This window comes from Coturnix japonica, chromosome 3 (genome assembly GCF_001577835.2).
Source record: "Coturnix japonica isolate 7356 chromosome 3, Coturnix japonica 2.1, whole genome shotgun sequence".
Taxonomy (NCBI): Eukaryota; Metazoa; Chordata; class Aves; order Galliformes; family Phasianidae; genus Coturnix; species Coturnix japonica.
The window spans coordinates 15,215,109-15,226,719 of record NC_029518.1 but is presented as its reverse complement, the minus strand read 5'-3'; the positions used below and the strand labels follow the sequence as shown (position 1 = coordinate 15,226,719).

At 40.6% G+C, this 11,611-nt stretch overlaps 1 protein-coding gene across 2 annotated transcripts in view; it reads left to right on the top strand.

The window, feature by feature from the left end:
• Positions 1-253: 253 nt before the first annotated feature.
• Positions 254-11,611, top strand: part of CNIH3 (cornichon family AMPA receptor auxiliary protein 3) — a 42,068-nt gene continuing 30,710 nt past the window's right edge. For both annotated transcript variants that reach the window (XM_015857286.2, XM_015857285.2), the window contains exon 1: positions 254-630. In XM_015857286.2, the coding sequence (XP_015712772.1) occupies positions 550-630 (81 nt within the window). In that variant the 5' untranslated portion in view covers positions 254-549. The remainder of the gene's footprint in view (positions 631-11,611) is intronic.

Here is an 11,611-nt window from a genome sequence, read left to right as displayed (position 1 = left end):
AGGCCTGTAAGAAATCGCATCCACACCATGCCCTCTAACCACATCCCTCAGTGCCGTGTCTCTGCAGTTCTTAAACACCTCCACGGATGGTAACTCCACCACCTCGCTGGGCAGCTGAATTTACCTCATACTAACAGAAAGCCTAAAAAGGGAAAAAGAAGAATAAAGTACTTCAAATTTGGACAAGTCGTTCTTTATTCACGATCCGACCCAAGCCAGCCTCAGTCACCAGCCCATCCTCATGCTGCCGTGATGGGATTTCGTTTAGAAACACGCGGTGGTGACAGCAGACCCCGCCCCGCCGGTGGGGGGACCTGTGTCGAACCCACCCCCCGCTGGAGGCTCCGCCGCCCTTACAGGGGTGGGCAGAGAGCGAGGTGGGCCGTGCTGCTCCCAGCAGCAGGTGGAGGGCTCCGCCGGGGCCGGGCGGCTTTTTCTCTGCTCTCCGGTTGTATCTGAGGGCGAGCAACTCTGTCTCTGCCGGCGTCGGAGGCGCGGGCGCCCATCTCCCCGCTGGGGGCTCCGGGGATCGCCGGGGCTCCCCTCGCCATGGCTTTCACCTTCGCTGCTTTCTGCTACATGCTGTCGCTCGTCCTTTGCGCCGCGCTCATCTTCTTCGCTATCTGGCATGTGAGTACCGCGGGGCCGTCCGTAAAGCTGCTGGCTGAGTTTTGTGTAAGCGTGCTAGAGGTAGAAATAGAATTGTCTCCGCGGAGTGATCTTTGAGATCTAATTGCTCTGAGCTGTTAATGGTGCCGTTGCAAAGCTTTTCTTATTAACGGAATGACAAAAGATGTGACAGCGATGCCAAGCGCTGCGAGGCTGGAAAGGATCTCTAGCAGTCAGCGCCTGCTCTCCGCGAGGAGTACAATTGCCATGATTACTCACTCTTGTGCTCTTCTCTCAGCTTCCCCAAACCTTAAGGTTCCCAAAAGTGTGAGTTTATAGATTCTTCAAACTTACTGAGGTTAAAAAGTGTTTTCCACACTCAATCACTTGCTATAAACCAAACTGTTCCCCTCTCCCCCTCTATAATTATGAATATAATTTTAATAATTTTCACGTGTTTTAAGTCAGTTATCATGTTCCAGCAGTTGTCTTCTTCCCAGACTGAGTCTGTTACCTGAAGATGCACAGTCTGTCTAGCAAATGGGGCTAATCCTATCTAAAGGAGTGCCATAAGAAAGAAGGGGATGGATTTTTTAGCAGTCTGTTGTGACAGTACAAGGGGAATCGGTTTCAAACTAAAACGTGGGAGATTTAGATTGGATATAAGGAAGGTTTTTAAAAATAAGAGTGGTTGAGGCACTGGCACAGGTTGCCTGGAGAGGTGATGGGTGCCCCATCCCTGGAGATGCCCAAGGTCAGGCTGGATGGGGCACTGAGCACCTGATCTGCTGTAGATGCCCTGTTCATTGCAGGGCAGCTGGCCCAGATGGCCTTTAAGGGTCCCTTCCGACTCAAGCGATTCTGTGATTCTTCCATAAATCAGTGTAGTTACTTTGAATTTAGTCTTGGTCAAATACCAACTTTCAGTCTGTAAGACCATGGAGAGCAATCTGTTGTTTCTCGAGGTTCAGAAGAAGCAACTAAGAAAGGAAAGCTTTTGTCAATAAGCTCATTTTTAACGTGCATGTTTCTTACACATGTTGAAAAATTATTGAGGGACTGAATTTGAAAATAACTGGGAAACAATGCTCTAGTGTAATAGAGCAAGAATTGGTACAGTTATAAATAGATAGTTCTATTGAAATGTGTGGCTTGTGAAGGTCATAGAACACACTGAACACACTGCTGGGACAAACTTTTACACACAACCTCTACATACAAAACACAGGAATTTTTACTGTCTTTTTTGCAGGAACTGTTACAATTCAGTTTCTTACTTCTGAAATGTAGTCTGGTGTATAGCTTAAATATTGTGTCACAGGAGCTTCTTTTACCTTGAACATCTCATTGTGTAAATCTTGCTGAGAAACAAAGCTCCTGCCCCTTCACTGCAACCCAGCAGTGAAGTATATTTGTAATGAACAGTTGCTATATTTCAAATACATGTTCGTGAAGGTAGCGTTTTCTGCTGCATTCTAAAATGCTTTTAAATTATTATTAATGCTTAGTTCCTAAAAATAAATGGTTGATTAATCAGAGCATCTCATTGCATTGAATGATTTCCAAGGTTCTAAGACTGAATCTGAGATGCATCTTATATATTACTTTAAAGGATTAAAGCAAACGGAAGCATTCAACTTTGTGTTGTTCCAGCCCAAATCTGAGTGAAGCTTGGGCAGTTCTTTGGAATGAATTAACAGTGACTCAAACAGAAACTTTTCCTTTCTTCTTGCTTTGGTAGTCAGATGGTTTATGTAAGAACTGTAATTTTCCTTCATGTTGGTGTAGTTGGTCCAATAAAAACTGTGAAACTGAAACAGTGTAAAATGAAGATGTTCATTTTTGGAAACTATGCTCTTCTGATGCTTTTTTTTCCTTTCCCCGTGTTCTTCAGGACAGCCAAAGTGAACAGACTATTGGAAGGAGTTGAAAATGAATTACAGAAACTCCTTCAGGCTTTTGGTACATGTAATAACATTGTTTCTACCTCTGAGCGGTCACTGTTTTCTGTCAAGGAAGAAAACACAAATTTGTTGGTAGGAACAGAAATGTATGTTTAAACTATGAGCGCTGACAGTTAACGTCCCCAGCTTTTTGTTCTTTATTGCAACTCACTGTAATTACCTAATGAGTGTTAACTCCATTCTGAGCTGCTCTGAACCAAAATTTAGCTTTCCATTAGTGTTTAGCTAAGCCACGTCAGGTCTTTCTGAAATCCCAGCCAGATATGGCATACTACATTTGTCCTCTATAGCTGCATTGATTTCAGTTATGTCTGAACTGAAGTTGACTGAAGGTGACCAAATTATGGCTTATTTGTTGTCCCTTAATACGTGGTGTGTTTTCACAAACTCCCTCAGTGCAATGATTTGGGTAATCTGACTATGTGTAAGAGATTTCTCCCCTTTCTTCATATCTTAAGATGAAATTGTGTGCTTTGAGATTTGTTACTTTAAGGAAAGCTTTATAAAAAAACTTTTCAAAGTGTTCTACTGCTAAAGAAAAAAAATCTTAAGTATGATAGACACTGATTAAAAAAATAAGTCATAAGATGGGCCATCTATTTTCAAGCTCATACCAGCATATCTGTGAATGTGTGCGATTGCTTAGTAACCAGTAGTACTTAAGGACTGCCAGAAAGGTTTGGGATTATTATGCCAGTGGAATAATGAATAGGGATTGCCTAAGCAGTTGTACAAAATCACTCAGGCTTATGGAATATACTTCAATGTAATTGAACAACCGTGTGATGGTAAGAGCAGTGCGTGCTGAAATCAATGATAGTTACTTCAACATAAAATCATTAAAGTTGGAAAGGACCTCAAAGGTCATTGTGTCCAACTACCAGCCTATCCCCCCTGAGGGACGTGGTCAATGGGCACAGTGCCACATCTCCATGGTTCTCCAGCACCTCCAAGGAGTGGTAACACCACCAGCTCCCTGGAAAGCCTGTGCCAGTGCCTCACCACTCTTTCTGAGAAGAAACATTTCTTAATATCCAACCTGAGCCTCTTCTGACAAGTCACATTTACAGAGTGTGGGTAATAGAACTGAACTCCAAGTGTGTGTGTGTGTGTATATATATATATATATATATATATATTCGGGCTATTTGTTTATATATATATAAATATATATACATATATTTAAACAAATAGCCCAAATATGTCTTTGCTTTCCAACTGAAACTGCTACAGACTTAGAAGATGTTGTAAATTCTGTTGTTATTCTCTGCCTTCTCTTGCTGATGTGGGCTATATTTTATTAGTACTCAATTTGCAGTAGTTTAAGTTGCAACATTTGAAACCTCTCCATGAGTTACGTGTATGGAACGTGGTGAATATTCAGTTTCTGTCTCACTAGGCTTCCCCTGAAAATCCCTACCCTAACTTTTGGTAAATTGAATGATCTTACTTTTAAAGATGAGTAGAAAACCATTTAAAGCTTGGGTTGATAGTAAGTTAAGCTGAACAAATGCTTTGATCTCAAAGTGTCTGCTACTCCATCAGTTTTCTCTGTGCATCTGTGCCTAAGTGTTTCTGTAACTGATTTGGAGGTTAACTGGATGTTCTGCCTGGTTCCAGTATAGAGAGCTGCAACCCAGATGGACTTGGATTTCTCTTCAGTAAAGCTTGCTGGCCACCTCAATTTAACCTTCTTTAAGAGCCAGCCTTGAAATGAAAGTAGTTTCCTTACAGACTCAGTTACGCTTGAATATTCTTTCAGTTACTGAAGTTCAGTCCTGTACTTTAACAAGTCATTAACTGAATTTTCTGAGAATATTGGATAATCATGTAATTAAAAATAGAATCAGATGAATGTTTGAGGAGTGGGAACATAATCGGAGTTGTTATATTATCCATATTTCTTGAAGATATTTTTTTCTTCTCTATCTGAGTGGCTGAGCACATTGTCCCTGAAGGTTTCGTAGTCATGACAGCTTAAGGAATGTCTGATATTTCCACTCTTTCTGAAGACTGAGCACAGCCAGACTGGGCTGGCTATAACGTAGCCTGACAGTTCCCTTACAACTCTTCTCCTGGAAGTTTGTCACATTAATGCTGACAGACGGATATCAGGCTAGGCAACACAGGCAGCTTAAAAACAATATATTGAAAAATAAATACATCTCAGTGTAGTTACCTTCCCATGCTTAAATAATGCTTTAAAATAATTTAAAAAATGATAGAAGTCTGTCTTTACCACAGACTTAAAAGTTGTAAGAAGATTTAATTGGCTCTCTCTCCATGCTTGAACTGTCATTATGAGATTTATTTGGAGAAAGGTTTTAAACTGTAAATGATTGCCAATGGTTGTATCACAACTCACAGTGACTCCATTATCTACGAGCAATAAATTATTCTGTGGAGTCTTGTGCATCCTTCAAAAACATGCAGAGAACTGTTTCAATGATATTTAGTTGTCACATCTTTTTTTAATCGTAAGATTAGCTGGAAAATCTACTTACTAAAAGGATGTTATCTCAAAGCTGGTAAACAGTATATTTGTAGTGCTTTATTTCAACTGCTCTGCTTGCTAATAAGCAAGGAAACACAGCTGTCATATTGCATTAGACTGTGAGTACAACTCTCTGATTGAGTTTGAGGCATGAGTTTATAGCTCTTATTACATGTATTTGTATATTCATCCAGCAAATATGTTAAATCACCCATAAAACACAACACTGAGGCTTCTGGCTTCATTGATTTGCCTTCTTCCTTTGTTCCTCCCAGGATAAGTGTCCTTCTATCAAAATGTTTTTCAGGAAGCAGGGGGATGCTCAGCTTGAGAATGTAGAGACATCTGTTTGACCCAACCCTCTTCCTTGCTGTCTTTGGCGTGGGGTTTATTTATAACTGTTTCTGCTGTTGACAGCTAGAGGTGACTCCACCAGGCAATCCAATGGTCTCAGTAAATCAAAAGCTGAAGATTCTGAGAACGTACCTTTGTAGGTTGGTGCTTTAGGAAAGAGATCAGCTTTCTGTGGAAACCAGGTAGCTTTCCCATATGAAACAAATATTGTTATTTTCACTCTGCAAAGAGATAGTCACCTAAAGCCTCAGGACAGAGTTCGATTTGTGAAGGAAAGGCAGAAGAGTATCAAATACTGTTCTATTTGAAGTATTAACTTGTTCCAGTGTTCCACTGCTGAAGTTTTATTAAAAATGCTCAGTTCGTGGCCATGATGCCATGCTGCAAGACGTGGTTTTATTAGTAGGATGGCTCCTGTGTTCCTTGGGTAATAATTTACACCTTCAGAATGTCTTATTCCTGTCAAAAGAAACCTAGTAATTGGATCTCCTCTCCAATAGCTGTGTCTAAAGGAAGTAGTACCTCCTGATATCACCTGCAAAATTGTCCTATCTCATCTTCCAAGTCATCAATGAAGATGTCAAACAAGATTTAAGCCAATGCTGATCTCTGAGGAACCCCAGTCTAAACTGGTTATCAGGCACTCTCCAAACCAGTGACCCCTGTCTTTCGTCCTAGTGATACAGTCAGTTTTTCACCTTGTGGTCTGTCCATCCTTTCAATATTACCCCAGTGTGGGTACAGACTTTTTTATGCTGGGACACAGCATCTCCCTTTTGCTTAGTGTCACGCTGTGTGCCCTTGAAAACTCTGAGGAGCATCAAAGCACCTTGTGGCAGCAGGACGAGGGTCCAGCTAATTTTATCCACTTTCCTTTGGAAAAAATATTACTGTATAAAGCAAGAATTTATTTTAGAGAAGCTACTGTGAAAAGTTATATTAAGAAGCACTGAATAATCACAAAACTTTCACAGTGGAAGTAGGTTTTCTATTCAAGATAGTGCAGGATTGTTGAACTCACACCTACTGTTCTGATAAAAAGAGCAGGTAGACGATGAGTGCCTTTGTGGTGCTGTCCTATGGAGCACTGCCCACAGCTCCTCACCTGTGAAGAAGGTTATGAAATCCCTCTGGGTTTGGTTTGGGGTCCTGTATTTCTAAGCTTTTGGGAGTTCTGTCATATCTGAGCTATCAGATTTTTATTTTGTAATATAGCTGGAAGTCTAAACTAAGCACATTATTGGGGTAATGGAGTTGAAAACGTTGAGAAGATCTGCAGTGAAATGGTGAGAATTAGTAAGTAAAGCCTCTGCAGTTCTCCGATAACAGTTGCTGTGCAAATGTCAGGCATTTTTGACAGAAGCACTACTTTTATTTATTTTTTTATAAGAAATGTCATTTGATTTTTCAATGCATTTAAATGCCAGCCATCTTTATGCTGTGAGTCACAGTTTCAAGTGCTCCATTGTTTAGTCAATCTTCTGCAGAGTTATTATTTTATCACGTTAAGAGTTCGTGCTAAACAGTTATTTGTATTACCACATAAATGGGCATTTATAAGCCAGCATAACGAAGGCTCCATGAAGACTGATTTGACTGTGTGTGCTTCAGAGTTGATCTGCTTGCAGTATTGCCTAAACACTATTACATCCTTTAGAAAATTGATTTGCTGATCACTTGAGTGGCAGGTCTGTTTGGAGCTGTGCCGAAATCTGTCTTTATCCTTAATCATGCTCTTGTAATTAAAACAATCAGTTTCATAGGAATGTAGGTGAACACTGGAGGCATGAAAAAAGTGCTGCTGTTTGATTATTTCACTCTGACTGTTTGATCCTTCTTACTGGCTGTTGCGTGCCTTCCCCTTCTGCAAGTGCATCTGCACCACTGATGTACTGCTTCACCTTGCCTTATCTCTGCAAACACAGCTGTGTTGTTGGTGTGTGTGTGTGTGTCTGTGCCTTGGCACTTCTTCTTTCAAGTTCTTTATGGATAAGAACATCAGGAGAGATTCTGAGCGTTGTCATCCTTGCCTGATGCCACCTGCAGGAGAACCTTCTGTTCTGCTGCCTTGTCTCTTGGTCCAGCTGGGCTCTAGCTGTGCTGGCTGGAGGCAAGAAACACAGATGGGCCAGCATTTTGGCCTGCCACCCCATAGCAGGCTCATTTCTGAGACAGCATTGCTGTCACATTTCTCAGTAGGTAATGTGCAAGAAAAGCTTCATGGAAAGTGGTAAAGTTGGGCTAAGGGAAGCAGAACTCTGTGGAGAAAGATATGATGATCAAATTAGACATAAAAGGTATATTATGAGTAGGGGTTTAAAAAGAAGAAAGATTGAAAGTGTAGAATTCTTTCTTCAGAGAGGTACTTGAGAAGGCTGGCTGAATGCAGGTGCTGGAGCTGAATGCAGATAGTGGGCATTTCTGAACAGCCTGTGTAATTTGGTGAACGTGGATAAATCGCTGCTGGTAGGAATGGGGAACACAAGAGAGGAAAAAGAGGTGACAGCAGCAATGGGAAACCTGTGGTGAAGTGGAAGAGAACTCAACATAAGGAGTAGAGGAAGGTATCTCTCCTAAACATCAGTTTTTACACTGTATATTGACACTGTTGAGGAGAGAAACTGACTGGAAAAAAAGAGTGCATGGAACAAATTAAAAATGTCAAAATAATGACTTGTAACAACATATAGGATTCTTTGAAAACTAAGAAGTAGAGTAAGTTGTGGTGTGATGATAAGACTGGAAACTTGTTAGAGATAGATAGCACCAGTCAATTGACCAGATATTCATTGATACAAAATGGCATCATTTTCTTCTCACCAGTGTTGTTTGGGAGGTGTGCGAGCCAGTTCAGCTGCACTGTACATTATCTGAACCAGAGCCATGAATCATGTCAGCACCTCAGCTTGAAAGCTTGAATCCAAGCACCTGTAACTTGCCCTTGACCCACTGAAGAAACTGAGATTATGGATGATGCTTTGGCCTAACTTTATGTATTTTTTCAAGAATCTATTTGCAGAACTAGTTTTTGTTTGCCACCTTTCCAGGATAGAAGAAAAAACTGAGGCTTGAGTCTGTGTGGCATTTTCTAGGTTGCTCTCTGTTACCTTGATGAGTGTGTGGCCATGACTGGGAATCCACACTGTTACAGATGGTTTTTTTCTGAACAGACTTGTCTGTCACATCAACTTAGTGCCTCGCTAACGAGGGACAGCGCTGCTGATAGGGCATGTCAGTTTGTTGTCACTGCTGCTCTGTGACTAACTGCTCTGTGGGTTTGGGCTGAGCTGAAGAATCAGAAGTGGTTAGATAGTCCAGTGTTTAAAAGGTTTTGATTTTGTTATTTAAATGGAAATGCCTGATTTTCATGAATCCATGTGAAATGCTCCATTGCATGTAGCAAGTGGAGGACATATGCAGAGCAGAGTATTGGCAGGGTGCTTATGCTGAAAGAACAGCAAGTGTGGGAGATTTGTGCTCAGCTCCCTTTGCTGCACAAACTGTTTCTCTCAGAGCCCATAAAGATGCTCAGATTTGGGGCTCTTTGTGCTTGATTGTCAAATCCTGATGATAGGCTCTGATGTCACCTTCACCATGGACTCCCAGAGTCTCCAGAAATGGGTGACCTGCTGGGTGCAACAGTCTCATCAACTTCTAGCATAGAAAAGTGAGGGTATGTCTTCTGCCTCAATAAGCCCTTCAATGAAATGTCTTTAGGCACTATAGCAAGGTAACGACAATGGAATTGACCTCATTTCCAAAGAATGTTTCAAGAATTGAGTTCAGGTGCTCTTGTAAAAGATAGAAGACATGATTTTTAAGTCTATGCCAGCAGAAGAATTTCCTCAGCAATGCTGACTGTAAATACACTCAAGTAATGCATCTCTAGGTACATGTAACCTTCTGCTCAGAGCAGTGTGGTGTAGCTGTTGTTTTTTTTGCCATGAAGTGAAGAAGTTTTGCTTTGGTGTTTTATTTTTGCTTGATGTTACTATCAATATGTCCTGTCCCTTAGGGTTGTTCTTCATTCGCATAATGCTGCTGCTTTCTGATCTGTCTCACTGCACAGTGAGAAGCAGCACACCTACCTTAAAAACTCCTCCTCCATTGGAAGCCTATTCTGAAATGTGTTCTAGCTGCAGGGAGCAGAACTATTAGTCTGTTTAGAAACAGACTCTGTAAACTGTGTTAGCATCATGTCTCCTGTACAGCCTGCTTGCTTGTCTTCTGCATTGTAATGAACCACAATTTCTCTGTGCAAAGCTGATGTGTTTTTTTTTTAACCTGGATGGATTTCAGCTGGTCTGGACTGAAAGCCAGGGAGTGGGTGTGAAGCTGTGGCACAATTCTAGGTCATCTCTGACCTCTGTACATGGGAAAAGGTGGAACTTCTTTCTCCTTCCTGACTGAGAGGGTTGGCACGTCTCAGCTTCAGGATAACTGGGGAACACATTTCAGTGACTGTGGAGGAAAAAGTGAAATCTGTATCCAGAATCCTGTTGTTGCCCATTAAAATTGTTTCTCCTTGCAATTGGATGAGGTGACTTTAAAACACCCTTTTCATAACAGTGATAGAAAGCTGTCAATAGATGCTTGTCAGATCAGCCTTCTGGGAACATCTTGCTCTCAACAGAATTTTGCAACTGCTGAGGTTTTTTTTCTGTGCTTTTGTCAAAACAAGAAGTGAATTCTTTACATGCAGAAATCAGGTTGTTTTTTCATTTTGTCTGTAGGGTTGCTATAATAATAGCAACCAGTAACACTGAGATAGTAACTTTCCATTCAAAATACTCGAAACTCTGCACAGTATGGTTGTGTTCCTGAAGATAAATCTGCCTCTTTCACAAGGTGGATAAAGTTTTTCATTCTTGTGCTAATACATGGACTTCTAGGTATCTGCCAAATGGTTATTCTTAGTGGTTTCTCCTGCACCTCTCCACATGCTCAGAAATCTGACTTGGTGCAGCTGAAGCAACACTACTGCTTTTGTCTGTCTGTGTAGCTTTTGTTTATGTGGGGGAATACAATGATGTTTGTAGTCTGCACTGATGTAGCTACGTGTTCTGGGCAGGAGAGCCTTCTTCTGTGGATTTTTATCATTATTTAACTAGAACAGTATAGTTATGCCTCTACAATTCCATAGGAGGATAGGGAAGCCCTTTGAGTTATATTTATGGAATAGTCACTGCATGCATTTAATTTTGCAGATCAGAATTTTGAGTGGAAAAGGCTTAGGGGTCTCTTGAGAAGTTACAGTAAGATTTCAATGACTGTTAAGCTATCTTAAGCTTCCAGTTAGAGCTTAAAAGTTTGAACTGTCCTGGATTAAATGCAGTACCTCCTCACAAGAAGAACTTCAATAAGAACTGAAAACCAGTTGCTCAGCTGTACGTTTATGCAGCCCTGGATGGAGTCATGAGTATTTTGTTTGCATCAGCAATGTAGAGAGTTGTTTAATAGTAGCAGCATAAGAAATTCAAGTTAAGTAGAGCAGAGAAATGCCATACAATTATTACTGTGAAATCTGACAGATAGAACAATTTTCTACCCTTGAGTGGTTTAAAACCATTTGCAATCTTAATCCAGAAAGGCACTGCTCAAAGCAATGCTCTGCTCCAGGGATGAACAACAGTATAATAATCAGAGAGGAACACGTAGTTTTGCTTTTCGTATGCTATTAGTCTGCTGACAGCAGTCTTTGTTTCCCTAAATATTTAGTTTGGTGCAGAAATTCTGGGGGCTCTCTTTCTTCTGCAACCATTTCTGCTATCTGTTTAACTCCTGAGCTTTGTTTTTCCCCTGGTATAAAGCATGGAAGTGATACATTTGTTAAAGTCTTTATTGTCTTGAAGGAAGTTTTTTAAATGCAGAACATTGTTATCATTCTTTACTTTTATTAATAAATACCTTTCATCTTGTTTTCCTCTCTACACTCTACTTGGTTGTAGCATTAAGACTCATATCTGAAATGCTGGTTTTGATCAATAGTCTAAGAAGCTACTGAGTGACATGGGCAGATATGATGAAAACTAAAAATATGTATTTTAAAAGATGTTTAACAAAAGGATTGAGTAACATGTGGAGAAAAAAGAAGATTAACTTTTTTGGCTTTTGAGGGAAGTTACCCATCCATTCCTGCAATTTTGAATAATCATTTTAATAAACTGTTGGTCTGTCACTGTTAGAGGAG